Source organism: Oncorhynchus tshawytscha, linkage group LG05, assembly GCF_018296145.1.
Source record: "Oncorhynchus tshawytscha isolate Ot180627B linkage group LG05, Otsh_v2.0, whole genome shotgun sequence".
Lineage (NCBI taxonomy): Eukaryota > Metazoa > Chordata > Actinopteri > Salmoniformes > Salmonidae > Oncorhynchus > Oncorhynchus tshawytscha.
In genome coordinates this window covers 42,771,577-42,787,062 of record NC_056433.1, presented here as the reverse complement: position 1 = coordinate 42,787,062, position 15,486 = coordinate 42,771,577, and the positions used below count along the sequence as shown (strand labels likewise).

The 15,486-nt window shown below is 41.0% G+C and overlaps 1 protein-coding gene across 6 annotated transcripts in view; it reads right to left on the bottom strand.

The window, feature by feature from the left end:
• Window positions 1–15,486, bottom strand: part of acap2b (ArfGAP with coiled-coil, ankyrin repeat and PH domains 2b) — a 146,923-nt gene that overhangs the window by 51,782 nt on the left and 79,655 nt on the right. For all 6 annotated transcript variants that reach the window (XM_042321915.1, XM_042321914.1, XM_042321916.1 and 3 more), the window contains 3 exons: window positions 5,186–5,298; window positions 4,174–4,225; window positions 2,704–2,804 (listed from right to left, as the gene is read on the bottom strand). In XM_042321915.1, coding sequence (XP_042177849.1) covers window positions 2,704–2,804; window positions 4,174–4,225; window positions 5,186–5,298 — 266 coding nt within the window. The remainder of the gene's footprint in view (window positions 1–2,703; window positions 2,805–4,173; window positions 4,226–5,185; window positions 5,299–15,486) is intronic.

The window sequence follows — 15,486 nt, the reverse complement described above, 5'->3', positions numbered from 1 at the left end:
TACAGCCTCGAGCCTTCTTGGGTATGACGCTACGTGCTTGGCACACCTGTATTTGTGGAGTTTCTCCCATTCTTCTCAGCAGATTCTCTCAAGCTTTGTCAGGTTGGATGGGGAGCATCTCTGAACAGCTATTTTTAGGTGTCTACGAGATGTTCGATCGGGTTGAAGTCCAGGCTCTGGTTGGGCCGCTCAAGGACATTCAAAGACTTGTCCCGAAGACACTCCTGCGTTTTCTTGGCTGTGTGCTTAGGGTCGCTGTCCTGTTGGAAGGTGAACCTTCGCCCCAGTCTGAGGTCCTGAGCGCTCTGGAACAGGTTTTCATCAAGAATCAATCTTGGTTTCATCAGACGAGAGAATCTTGTTTTTCATGGTCAGAGTCCTTTAGGTGCCTTTTGGCAAATGCCAAGTGGGCTGTCATGTGCCTTTTAATGAGGAGTGGCTTCCGTCTGGCAACTCTACCATAAAGACCTGATTGGTGGAGTGCTGCAAAAGGGCCTGACCAAGGCCCTTCCCCCCCCGGCGGCAGGCTCTAGGAAGAGTACTGGTGCTTCCAAACATCTTCCATTTAAGAATGATGAAGGCCACTGTGTTATTGGGGACCTTCAATGCTGAAAAAAAAAATTGTACCCTTCCCCAGATCTATGCCTTGACACAATCCTGTCTCTGAGCTCTACGTAGAATTCCTTCAGCCTCATGGCTTGGTTTTCACTCTGACATGCACTGACAACTGTGGGACCTTATATAGACAAGTGTGCTCCTTTCCAAATCATGTCCAATCAATTGAATTTACCACAGGTGGATTCCAATCAAGTTGTAGAAACATCTCAACGATGATCAATGGAAACAGAATACACCTGAGCTCAATTTTGAGTCTCATAGCAAAGGGTCTGACTACTTATGTATCTGTTTTTTTTTGTTGTTTAAAAAAAAATACATTTCTAAAAACCTGTTTTCGCTTTGTCATTATGGGGGATTGTGTGTATATTGATGATAATTTTTTTGTAACATAACAAAATGTGGAAAAATGGAAGAGGTCTGAATACTTTCCAAATGCACTATATACAGTTGAAGTTGGACGTTTACATACACCTTCGCCAAATACATTTCAACTCAGTTTTTCACAATTCCTGACTTTTAATCCAAGTAAAAACTCCCTGTTTTAGGTCAGTTAGGATTACCATTTCATTTTAAGAATGTGAAATGTCAGAATAATAGTGGAGAGAAGGATTTATTTCAGCTTTTATTTCTTTCATCACATTCCCAGTGGGTCAGAAGTTTACATACACTCAATTAGTATTTGGTAGCATTGCCTTTAAATTGTTAGAATTTGGTCAAATGTTTCAGGTAGCCTTCCACAAGCTTCCCACAATGAGTTGGGTGAATTTTGGCCCATTCCTCCTGACAGAGCTGGTGAAACTGAGTCAGGTTTGTAGGCCTCCTTGCTCGCACACGCTTTTTCAGTTATGCCCCCAAATTTGCTATATGATTGAGTTCAGGTCTTTGTGATGGCCACTCCAATATCTTGACTTTGTTGTCCTTAAGTCATTTTGCCACAACTTTGGAAGTATGCTTGGGGTCATTGGCCATTTGGAAGACCTATTTGCAACAAAGCTTTAACTTCCTGACTGATGTCTTGAGATGTTGCTTCAATATAGCCACATAATTTTACTTCCTCATGATCTATTTTGTGAAGTGCACCAGTCCCTCCTGCAGCAAAGCACCCCCACACAACATGATGCTGCCACCCCTGTGCTTCACGGTTGGGATGGTGTTCTTCGGCTTGCAAGCCTCCACCTTTCTCCTCCTAACATAATGATGGTCATTATTGCGAAACAGTTCTATTTTTGTTTCATCAGACCAGAGGACATTTGTCCAAAAAGTATGATCTTTGTCTCCATGTGCAGCTGCAAACAGTAGTCTGGCTTTTTATGGTGGTTTTGGAGCAGTGGCTTCTTCCTTGCTGAGCGGCCTTTCAGGTTATTTCGATTATAGGACTCGTTTTACTGTGGATACAGATACTTTTGTACCGGTTTCCTCCAGAATCTTCACAAGGTTGTTCTGGGATTGAGTTGCACTTTTCGCACCAAAGTACATTTATCTCTAGGAGACAGAATGCTTCTCCTTCCTGAGAGGTTTGACGGGCTGCGTGGTCCCATGGTGTTTATACTTGCATACTATTGTTTGTACAGATGAATGTGGTACCTTCAGGCATTTGGAAATTGCTCCCAAGGATGAACCACACGTGGAGGTCTACAATTCTTTTTCTGAGGTCTTGGCTGATTTCTTTTGATTTTCCAATGATGTCAAGCAAAGAGGCACTGAGTTTGAAGGTAGGCCTTGAAATACATCCACAGGTACACCTCCAATTGACTCAAATGATGTCAATTAGCCTATCAGAAGCTTCAGAAGCCATGACATCATTTTCTGGAATTTTCCATGCTGTTTCAAGGCACAGTCAACTTAGTGTATGTAAACTTCTGACCCACTGGAATTATGATACAGTGAAATATAAGTGAAATAACCTGTCTGTAAACAATTGTTGGGAAGATTACTTGTGTCATGCACACAATAGATGTCCTAAAAGACTTGCCAAAACTAGGGTTTTGTTAACAAGAAATTTGTGGAGTGGTTGAAAAACAACCTAAGTGTATGTAAACTTCTGACCTCAACTGTATGTGCAATATATTGTGTGTGTGTACTCACTTGGTGGGGGACACCACTTCAAAGCAGAAGCGGCGTTCGATATCCTCACAGTGTTTGACTGTGCATAGCCGCAAGTCCTCCACCACCACTGTGGGATTATCCTGGGAAAGGAGAACACACACAGTCTTAGTAAAACAAACACACTACAATGCACAATACACACACACTCAGCGCTCTGACACACATGCGCAAATGGAAATGCTTCACAACACTGCATAGACTGATTTCACATTGTAACCAGCAGCAGAGTGAATTGTTTTCCTCCACATTCCACAAACTCATCATCTGTTAACTGTGCTCCTTATTCAACGCTACTTCAGTACATAAAACATGTAAAGGGAATATTGGCTGGAAGTGAAACATGTATAGTACCGTTCAAAAGTTTGGTGTCACTTAGAAATGTCCTTGTTTAAATTTTTTTTTTTTTAAAGTCCATTAAAATAACATAAAATTGATCAGAAATGCAGTGTAGACATTGTTAATGTTGTAAATGACTATTGTAGCTGGAAACGGCAGATCTTTTATGGAATATCTACATAGGCCCATTATCACTCGTGTTCCAATGGCACGTTGTGTTAGCTAATCCAAGTTTATAATTTGAAAAGGCTAATTGATCATTAGAAAACTATTTTGTGATTATGTTAGCACAGCTTAAAACTTTGTGCTGACTAAAGAAGCAATAAAACGGGCCTTCTTTAGACTAGTTGAGTATCTGTAGCATCAGCATTTGTGGGTTCGATTACAGGCTCAAAATAGCCAGAAACAAATAACTTTTTTCTGAAACTCGTCAGTCTATTCTTGTTAGATAGTACCTGCAAAACACCAGTCTCAATGTCAACAGTGAAGAAGTGGCTCCGGGATGCTGGCCTTCAGGCAGAGTTGCAAAGAGAAAGCCATATCTCAGACTGGCCAATAAAAATATTAAAATGGGCAAAAGGACACTGGACAGAGGAACTCTGCCTAGAAGGCCAGCATCCCGGAGTCGCCTCTTCCCTGTTGACGTTGAGACTGGTGTTTTGCGGGTACTATTTAATGAAGCTGCCAGTTGAGGAAATTTCTAAGTGACCCCAAACCCCAAACTTGAACAGTAGTGTATATTTGATGGTGGGTGGTACAGTTGGAGTCTGCATCCTAAATCAATCAAATGTATTTCAATCAATCAAATTGATTTATTAAGCCCTTTTTACATCAGCCGATGTCACAAAGTGCTGTACAGAAACCCAGCCTAAAACTCCAACCAGCATGCAATGCAGATGTAGAAGCACGGTGGCTAGGAAAAACACCCTACGAAGGCCAGAACCTAGGAAGAAACCTAGAGAGGAACCAGGCTCTGAGGGGTGGCCAGTCTTCTTCTGGCTGTGCCGGGTGGAGATTATAACAGAACATGGCCCTATTAAGTGCACTACTTTTGAACAGGGCCTATAGGGAATAGGGTGCCATTTGGGACACTGCTGGAGTCATCGGACTTACCTTGAATTTCTTCTGGTAAACTAACTGATTGTTTTGAATGGAGAACCAGCGCCTGAAAGGAGATCACACCAGCAGTCACGGTCACAGGTAAATGGGTGACACAATTTATTGCATTTATCTCAGAGGCTGAAGGTTGAATTCTGAAATGCATGCAAGCATTCCAACTATTCTCAGTAGTCAGAGAAACAAGTTAGTTAAGAAAGTAAATTGAAATGGTTATAGATTTAATGAAATAGAAATATATAGATTATGATATGGTTTTTAAATCCTGGATTCCTATTCTAGAAAACTATGCTGTTTGTCATGGTTTGACAGAAAATATCAGGGGAAAAGTTGTGTGTGTGGTAACATTTAACTTTGTAACGTTTGAAACCCAATTGTTTGCCTGAGACAAATAGTTGAGTAGATATTACAAGTTATTCTCAAAAGGCATGGTTCCAGAGACCTCCATCTTGCAGTACAGGGAATGGCTTTGGAGGCTACAGGACAATAAAGAGCTGGAGGTCTACTTGCTAACTCCATGCAGCACACAGAGCCATGCGCCAATCAGGCAGCGCTCCCCGTCATGTCAGTTGACTACGTCACATGTCACTATTGATCGCCATGGAGACGCCGCCTCAGCAGCTAGAATCCCTCCCTCTCACCATCCCTACCTCCCTCCATCCTTCCCACCTGGCTGACTAGGGCCCTGGGCGGATTCATACTAAACAGAGAATTATCACCTCTCCACCCTAATCACCATACAGTTAGAGGACATAAAGATGACTTCTTCCATGCATGTTCTACATACTGGACATGTATTGTGGAGTTTAGTGCACTGGTGAAGCTGTGCTAGGGGATATATCAGCTTGACCAGAAAGAGACAGGGGGGGTGAAGGGAGAGAGAGAGCACGAAAGAGAGAAACGGGGAGAACGATAAAGAGAGACAAGGGGGAGAAGGAGAGAGAGAAAAAGAGGGAATGTCAGAGAATGAGGGAGGAAATAAGAAAGAGCATTATTTATTGCAGCTGACCTGTTCCATGTCTTGAAGGCATTGCTGGCCCTCTTAAACAGGTAGCCCTCCATCGCGATGCCATTGTCTGCGTCCACATTGTACTCCAGCTTGGTGTCGTCATTCGAGAAGTCCTGCAAGAGAGAGTCAGTCAGGAGGGTCAACAGAAACAGTCTGATCCTGATTCACTGTGGGTGGCCAGTTGAGGACAATGAGTGACTCAGTACTCTGTGCCACTGAGCCACACATCTAGGGTCCAGAACAAGGAGGTACCACCTGAGCTAGTTTAATAAGAAATGCCCATTTTGCTACGGTGGGCGTTAATCCGTTGCACTCGTGGGAATTGGCCTACATGTATAGAGCTAAATTGAAATGTCTCTTACATAACAAATATGAAAATACATCCATGGTAGCAATTGATAGGGAACAGTTTGGAGATAATGGGATTTTTTGTTTTTAACCAAAGGTGAGTACACAACAGTTTACCTGACAAGTCTGAATCCAAATATTACACGGTTCACTTTGTGCATTTTACATTTACTGTACTTTTCGTAACATTTGTTGATAATGAAATCTTAAAAATCTCTGGATACATTCAGTAGCATGAAAAATGTAGGGGAAGGTGCAGCATAAGACAAAAACTGGTGTCTCCAAGTGGCCATAAACCACTTCAAAGTGTGCAGTTTCGAAGCAATTTCAATGCAAAGAAATCTTCAACTATAAGGTACTTTTTTGAGCTCTCCGAGCTGTGTTGTTGAGGACCTAGAGCAAGCACACTTGTAGTTATTTATTTTGGAACACAACCCTGCACACAATTTCTGTACATTATAAATCATAATCTGGGTAATGTGTGCATGATTTGAAAGCTTGATCTCTTGTCAACGTACGATTATACAGTGTTAGGCTTTCACAAGGTAATTCGGAGAAACAGATCGTAATTTTGGTGTCCATAGAAAGTAGTCATGAGCGCATTCAGGTGCGTGTGCTGAAACAAATGTCCTTCATAGGCTCATTCTGTTCAGAACCCAGGCTATGACGACATGTCATTTTGTAACAAAGAGAGATCATAAATATTGACACTGTATATGACATGAGTTTTATGATTTGGAGATGTGGAGTAGATTTGGACTCATGGGTGTTTGACTTGCTTGTATAGACTGTCATGACGTGGCCCTCTTTGGGTATAGTGAGTGGCTTCCTCCTCTCAATCTCCTACACCCAGGTTCTGTTATCTCAGGTCGTAAATTCCTGGAGGAGACTCTTTCCTCCTGGTCATGCAGAAAGAGACATATAGAGAGAACAAAGGAACTTCTTCGACATCACAGAACTTGAGAACTGAACAATATCCATGTTTTAGAGAATGTGTAAGCGGTCGGTGGAGAAGCCAGCTACGACCCGGTCCGTTTTGTTTCATGTTTGTGACATCATGAAAGACAATACAGCCACATTACCATAACTCTGTTTATACAGGAGCCGACTTGGAATTCTAAGTTGGATGACAAGTAAAAAATAATTTTTTAAATCCCCAGTTGGAGCTCGTTTTTTTTTCAAGGTCCCCGTTGTCTTGAACGCACCGAACTCTGAGTTCCCATTTGTTTTGAATGCGGCAATTCCCTAACTCAAGTGTGACGATGGTCCTATGTCCTCCGTCACTTAATCTAAAGACATGCTTATATGAATAACCAGACACAGATGATTTACGGTTGATGAGCACATTTATTTATTTATAATAAAGTGGGTTAGCGATGCCCTACTGATTGTTGCTGATCACCAGTAAAAGAAGAAACATGTATAAGAGTTTGGAGCACCGGCAACTGGTTTTGCGCCAAAACCTAGTTTTGTGTATCTCCCTGTAAACTGTTACTTTCTTATCACGTAGGCTATGCAATGATCAGAAGTTACCTATATAATGTGATCATGTTTAGCAATTGAAACGTTAACCTGTTTGGGATAGGGGGCAGCATTTTCACGTTTGGATGAAAAGCGTGCCCAGAATAAAATGCCTGCTACTCAGTCCCAGTTGCTAATATATGCATATTATTAGTAGATTTGGATAGAAAACACTAAAGTTTCTAAAACTGTTTGAATGATGTCTGTGAGTATAACAGAACTCATATTGCAGGCGAAACCCTGAAAAAAATCCAACCAGGAAGTGGGAAATCTGAGGTTTGCAGTTTTCCAACTCTTGGCCTATCGAATACACAGTGTCTATGCGGTCAAATTGCACTTCCTAAGGCTTCCACTAGATGTCAACAGTCTTTAGAACCTTGTTTGATGCTTCTACTGTGAAGGAGGGGGGAATGAGGGCTCTTTGAGTCAGTGGTCTGGCAGAGAGCCACGAGCTGGCCACGCACGTTCACCGGAGAGTTAGCTTGAGTTCCATTGCATTTCTGAAGACAAAGGAATTCTGCGGTTGGAACATTATTGAAGATTTAGGTTAAAAAAATCCTAAAGATTGTTTCTATACTCCGTTTGACATGTTTCTACAGACTGTAACGGAACTTGTTGACTTTTCGTCTGCTCCTAGTGGTCGTGCGTCATGAATTTGGATTACTGGGCTAAACGTGCGAACAAAAAGGAGGTATTTGGACATAAAGATGAACTTTATCGAACAAATCAAACATTTATTGTGGACCTGGGATTCCTGGGAGTGCATTCTGATGAAGATCATCAAAGGTAAGTGAATATTTATTAAGGAGAATTAAGGAGAAGTATATCTTTAATTCTGTGAATAACACTTGTATCTTGTATCAATGTTTATAATGAGTATTTCTGTAAACTGATGTGGCTCTCTGCAAAATCACTGGATGTTTTGGAAGCAAAATATTACTGAACTTAACGCGCCAATGTAAACAGATTTTTGGATATAAATATGCACTTTATCGAGCAAAACGTACATGTATTGTGTAACATGAAGTCCTATGAGTGTCATCTAATGAAGATCATCAAAGGTTAGTGATTCATTTTATCTATATTTCTGCTTTTTGTGACTCCTCTGTCTGGAAAAATGGCTGTGTGTGTTTTTGTGACTCGGCTCTGACCTAACATAATCATATGTTGTGCTTTCGCTGTAAAGCCTTTTTGAAATCGGACAGGATGGGTAGATTAAGAAGTTTACCTTTCATTTGGTGTATTGCACTTGTTAATGCAAAATATTTTTGAATTTCGCGCGCTGCCTTTTCAGCGGAATATTGTCGAGGGGTGCCGCTAGCGGCATGACACATGACGGTCAAATGGGGTGCTTTCGGTCGCACAGTTAATGAATAGTGCGGTAGTAGCTTATTCCGGTGAGACAAACATGTTTATATCCCAGATGGTATTTATGCTCTAAAGCAGGGTTTCCAAAACTTGGTCCAGGGTTAGGGGAAAGTCAAGAGGCAAAACGAGCCAGCTACTACACTGAACAAAAATAGAAAAGCAACATGTAAAGTGTTGGTCCCATGTTTCATGAGCTGAAATAAAAGATCCCCAAAATTGTCCACAAAAAGCTTATTTCTCTCAAATTTGGTGCACAGATGTGTTTACATCCCTGTTTGTGAGCCTTTCTCCTTTGCTAAGATAATTCATCCACCTGACAGGTGTGGCATATCAAGAAGTTGATTAATAAGCATGATAATTACACAGGTGCAACTTGTGCTGGGGCCCCCAAAAAAGCCACTATAAAATGTACCGATTTGTCACAATACAATGTCACAGACGTCTCAAGTTTTGAGTGAGCGTGCATTTGGCATGCTGACTGCAGGAATGTCCACAAGAGGTATTGCCATTGAATTTAATGTTCATTTCTAAAATAAGGGCAGCATCCCAGAGTGGCCTCTTCACTGTTGACGTTGAGACTGGTGTTTTGCTGGTACTATTTAATGAAGCTGCCAGTTGAGGACTTGTGAGGCGTCTGTTTCTCAAACTAGACACTAATGTACTTGTCCTCTTGCTCAGTTGTGCCCCTCCAGTTGGGCCTGCCACTCCACTTTCTATTATGGTTAAAGCCAGTTTGCACTGTTCTGTAATGGGAGTAGTACACAGCATTGAACGAGATCTTTCTTGGCAATTTCTCGCATAGAAAAGCCTTCCTTTCTCAGAACAAGAATAGACTGTTGCGTTTCAGAAGAAAAGTCTTTGTTTCTATCCATTTTGAGCCTTTATCTTATCGAGTGTTGTTTTTGGCAAAAAAACATACCCATTTGAAACTGCCTATTTCTCAGGCCCAGAAACTAGGATATGCATTAAATTGTCAGATTAGGATAGAAAACACTCAAAATATTGTCTGTGAGTATAACAGAACTGATATTGCAGGCGAAAACCTGAGGAAAATCCAACAAGTGCTGTTTTTCCTGAAAGCTCTCTGTTCCATTGGATGCCTTGCCTCCATTTAAAGGGATATTTTATGTGTTGCAAAGGATATCCTTTTCCTATGGCTTCCTCAAGGTGTGAAGAGTCTTTAGACATAGTTTCAGGCTTTTATTTTGAAAAATGAGCGAGAAAGAACCCATCGCATCAGTGGATGGCTGGGTGCCAGCAGAGTTTTTCATGCGCAACTTCCTATGGAAGAAGCTACATTCCGGTTGACATATTATCGATTATATATTGTAAAAACAACCTGAGGATTGATTATAAAAAACATTTGACATCTTTCTACGCACTTTACAGATACTATTTGGAATTTTTGTCTGTGCTCGAGCCTGTGGACTTCTGAACATAACGCGCCAAACAAATGGGGGTATTTTGGATATAAAAATAATCTTTATGGAACAAAAGGAACATTTATTGTGTAACTGGGAGTCTCGTGAGTACAAACATCCGAAGATCATCAAAGGTAAGCGATTTAATTTATTGCTTTTCTGACTTTCGAGACCAATCTACTTGGCTGCTAGCTGTTTGTAATATTTTGTCTACTGAGAGAGATGTTCTTACATAAACGCTTGGTATGCTTTCGCCGAAAAGCTTTATTGAAATCGGACACGCCAGGTGGATTAACAACAAGCTAAACTGTGTTTTGCTATATTGCACTTGTGATTTCATGAAAATTAAACATTTTTAGTAATTTAATTTGAATTTGGCGCTCTGCAATTCAGCGGATACCTACCTACCTACCTACTCAGGGGTTTTTGAAGGGTTTTTCTTTTTATGCCTTGTTAAAAATGTATTTGTAGAATTTATTTCCTTCTTAATGTAGGGTTAGTATACAGAAGATAGCCCTATTTGGTAAAAGACCATATTATGGCAAGAACAGCTCAACTATGCAAAGAGAAATGACAGTCCATCACTATATTAAAAGACATGAAACAGTCAACCCGGAAAATGTCAAGAACTTTGAAAGTTTCTTCAAGTGCAGTCACAAAAACCATGATGAAACTGGCTCTCATGAGGACCACCACAGGACAGGAAGACCCAGAAGTTACCTCTGCACCTAAGATTGCAGTCCAAATAAATGCTTCACAGAGTTCAAGTAACAGACATCTCAACATCAACTGCTCAGAGGAGACTGCGTGAATCAGACCTCGTGGTACCATTGCTACAAAGAAACCACTACTAAAAGACACCAATAAGAAAGAAGAAGAGACTTGCTTCGGGCAAGAAACACGAGCAATGGACATTAGACCAGTGGAAATCTGTTGTTTGGTCTGATGAGTCCAAATTTGAGATTTTTGGATCCAAACGCAGTGTCTTTGTGCGACAGAGAGCAGGTGAATGGATGATCTCCGCATGTGTGTTTCCCACCGTGAAGTATGGAGGATGAGATGTGATGGTATGGGGGTGCTTTGCTGGTGACACCGTCAGTGATTTATTTAGAATTCAAGGCACACTTAACCAGCATGGCTACCACAGAATTCTGCAGCGATACGTCATCCCATCTGATTTGCGCTTAGTGGGACGATCATTTCTTTTTCAACAGGACAATGGCCCAAAACACAGTGATGGAGTGCTGCATCAGATGACCTGGCCTCCACATTCACCTGACCTCAACCTAATTGAGATGGGTTTTTGTAATTTAACTTATAATTTAATTTATTTAACTAGGCAAGTCAGTTAAGAACAAATTCTTATTCACAATGACGGCCTACCGGGGAACAGTGGGATAACTAAATTGTCAGCTCAAGGATTCGATCCAGCAACCTTTCGGTTACGGCCCCAACGCTTTAACCACTAGGCTAACTGCCGCTGTTTGGGATGAGTTGGACCGCAGAGTGAAGGAAAAGCAGTGAAGAGTGCAAAGCTGTCATCAAGGCAAAAATCTCAAATATAAAATATATTTTGATTTGTTTAACAATTTTTTGGTTACTTCATGATCCCATACGTGTTACTTCATAGTTTTGATGTCTTCACTATTAGAAAATAGCACAACAACAAACAACTGGAATGAGTGAGTCCAAACCTTAGACTGGTACAGTACATTCATACAGTTGAAGTAGGGAAGTTAACATACCCTTAGCTTGGGAGTCATTAAAACTTGTTTTTCATCAACTCCACCCTTGTTAACAAACTATAGTTTTGGCAAGTCGGTTAGGACATCTACTTTGTGCATGACACAAGTCAGTCATTTTTCCAACAATTGTTCACAGACAGTTTATTTCAATGTATCAAAATTCCAATGGGTCAGAAGTTTGCATACACTAAGTTGGCAGTGCCTTTAAACAGCTTGGAAAATTCCAGAAAATTGTGTCATGGCATTAGAAGATTCTGATAGGCTAATTGACATAATTTGAGTCAATTGGAGGTGTACCTGTGGATGTACACTCCAATTTCAAGGTCTACCTTCAAACTCAGTGCCTCTTTGCTTGACATCATGGGAAAATCAAAATAAATCAGCCAAGAACTCAGAAAATAATTGTAGACCTCCACAAGACCTCCACCATCCTTGGGAGCAATTTCCAAATGCCTGAAGGTACCACGTTCATCTGTACAAACAATAGTACGCAAGTATAAAAACCATGGGACCACACAGCCGTCATACCGCTCAGGAAGAAGACGTGCTCTGTCTCCTAGAGATGAACGTACTTTAGTGCAAAAAGTGCAAATCAATCCCAGAGCAACAGCAAAGGACCTTGTGAAGATGCTGGAGGAAACGGGTACAAAAGTATCTATATCCAGTCAAACGAGTCCTATAATCAAAATAACCTGAAAGGCCACTCTGCAAGGAAGAAGCCACTGCTCCAAAACCGCCATAAAAAAGCCAGACTACGGTTTGCAACTGCACATGGGGACAAAGATCGTACTGAAGATACAAAAATAGAACTGTTTGGACATAATGGCCATCGTTATGTTTGGAGGAAAAAGGTGGAGGCTTGCAAGCCGAAGTACACCATCCCAACCGTGAAGCACGGAGGTGGCAGCATCATGTTATGGGGGTGTTTGCTGCAGGAGAGACTGGTGCACTTCACAAAATAGATGGCTTCATAAGGAAGGACAATTATGTGGATATATTGAAGCAACATCAAGACATTAGTCAGGAAGTTAAAGCTTGGTCGCAAATGGGTCTTCCAAATGGACAATGACCCCAAGCATACTTCCAAAGTTGTGGCAAAATGGCTTAAGGACAACAAAGTCAAGGTTTTGGAGTGGCCATCCCAAAGCCCTGACCTCTATCCTATAGACAATTTGGGGGCAAAACTGAAAAAGCATGTGCGAGCAAGAAGGCCTTACAGACCTGACTCAGTTACACCAGCTCTGTCAGGAGGAATGGGCCAAAATTCACCTAACTTATTGTGGGAAGCTTGTGGAAGGCTACCCAAAATGTTTGACCCAAGTTAAACAATTTTAAAGGTCTGACCCACTGGGAATGTGATGAAAACAATAAATAAATAATTAATTCTCTCTACTATTACTCTGACATTTCACATCCTTAAAATAAAGTGGTGATCCTAACTGACCTAAGACAGGGAATTCTTACTAGGACTAAATGTCAGGAATTGTGAAAAACTGAGTTTAAATGTATTTGGCTAAGGTGTATGTCAACTTCAACTGTATACAGTGCATTTGGAAAGTATTCAGACCCTTTACTCAGTACTTTTTTGAAGCACCTTTGGCAGCGATTACAGCCTCGAGTTTTCTTGGATATGACGCTACAAGCTTGAAGCACCTGCACAGGTATTTCCAGGTCTCACCAGAGATGTTCGATCGGGTTCAAGTCCAGGCTCTAGATGGACCACTCAAGGACATTAACACTTGTCCCGAAGCCACTCCTGCATTGTCTTGGCTGCTTAGGGTCGTTGTCCTGTAGGAAGGTGAACCTTTGCCCCAGTCTGAGGGCCTGAGCACTCTGGAGCAGGATTTCATTAAGGATCTCTGATCTTTGCTCTGTTCATATTTTCCTCGATCTTGACTAGTCTCCCAGTCCCTGCCGCAGAAAAACATCCCCACAGCATGATGCTGCCACCACCATGCTTAACTGTAGGGAGGGTGCCAGGTTTCCCCCAGATGTGACACTTTAAAGTCAGGTCAAAAAGTTCAATCTTGGTTTCATCAAACTAGAAAATCTTGTTTGTCATGGTCTGAGAGTCTTTAGGTGCCTTTAGGCAAACTCCAAGCTGGCTGTCATGTGCCTTTTACTGAGTGGCTTCCATCTGGCCACTACCATAATGGCCTGATTGGTGGAGTGCTGAAGAAATGGATGTCCTTCTGGAAGGTTCTCCCATCTCCACAGAGGAACTCTGGAGCTCTGTCAGTGACCATCAGGTTCTTGGGGACCTCAATGCTGCAGAATTTTTTTGGTAACCTTCCCCAGATCTGTGCCTTGACACAATCCTGTCTCTGAGCTTTACAGACAATTCCTTCGACTTCATGGCTAGGTTTTTGCTCTGACATGTACTGTCAACTGTGGGATCTTATATAGAAAGGTGTGTGCTTTTTCAAATCATGTCCAATCAATTGAATTTACCACAGGTGGACTCCAAGTTATAGAAACATTAAGGATGATCAATGGAAGCAGGATGCACATGAGCTCAATTTCGAGTCGGGTAGCAAAGGGTCTGAATACGTATGTAAATAAGGTATATCTGTTTATTTTGAATACATCTGCAAAACATTTTTTTCCTTCTTTTTTTCGCTTTGTCATTATGGGTTACTGTGTGTAGACTGCTGAGATTTGCTGTTTTTTTTCATATACATTTTACAATACGGCTGTAATGTAACAAAATGTGGAAAAAGTAAATGGGTCTGAATACTTTCTGAAGGCACTGTACACACACACACACACTGTTCTGTACTCAAGTCATCAGATGTTGATCAAAGAAAGATACTGACAGGGATAGCTACGGCAATCCTTGGATTCAGGAGGCCAGATTATTAAGGGAATAGGGTGACATCACCCTTACTGTCATTTTAATACACCAATGGTAACGTGATATTCTCTTACTTAATTTAAATAAGTACTGCCTTTTAACCAACATTGGAAAAGGTGTCTTTGCGGAGGGGCGTGGTTTATATAGCTAGATAGCTACTCGACTATATGGTTCCAGCAATTATAAAAGTTTACGCTATTCATCTATGGCAAAGACACAAAGTCTCCCCTTTCATCCTTGTCTGACGCAGCTAGCTAGCTAGGTCTTCAGCCAGCATGGAACAAAGGGGGGGGGTTCATTCAAAACTGCTGCTGTGAACCGCATCACAAGAGCCAAATGGGAGATGTATAAAAAAAACATCATTGATGTAATTTCCATGTTGCTGGACTTGCTTTGTGCATCACCAAATTTGCTTGAGATGATTATACTGAAACACTGCTCATTGCATCCAAGTTTCTTGACATGAGTTTCAAAGAACTGTCAAAGAACTGCGAGCTCATGAATATAAGTACCCCGGCCACTCAGCCGGTCTTTTCAAACTTCCTGGTAGTTAGTCATGGGAGAAAAAAAATACTTTCTCAATTATTTCAATTATTCAATTATTGCTATCCCCAAAAAATATGATGGGTGATATTTTAGTCACTCAAAAGGCTACTTTACATGGGAATTAGATTTAAAGTTCCCGAACGGTCAAACAAATAAAAATCAGCAATTACAGGTGCTTGGGACGGTCGCACCAGAGGCCCTCAAGCTAGCTCCCCTTCTGCAGGGGATACAATCATTTTGACCCTTAGATGTTTTTGTATTTATTTTTTATTACTTGTTCAACAAAATCTTTCTCTGAGCAATTGCATAAGTATAAAATAATATAAAAATAAAGTATAATTTAGCATACAAATACAGTATTTGTATTTATTTTCTAGTCTTTTTTGCACTTCTTTAATCAATGGATCCAAAAATTCCAGACCTCACAGTATATAAAAAAAATGAATAGGTTTAGGCTATAAGGCCCATGCATCCGACAGAGAGAAACAATATTTTATG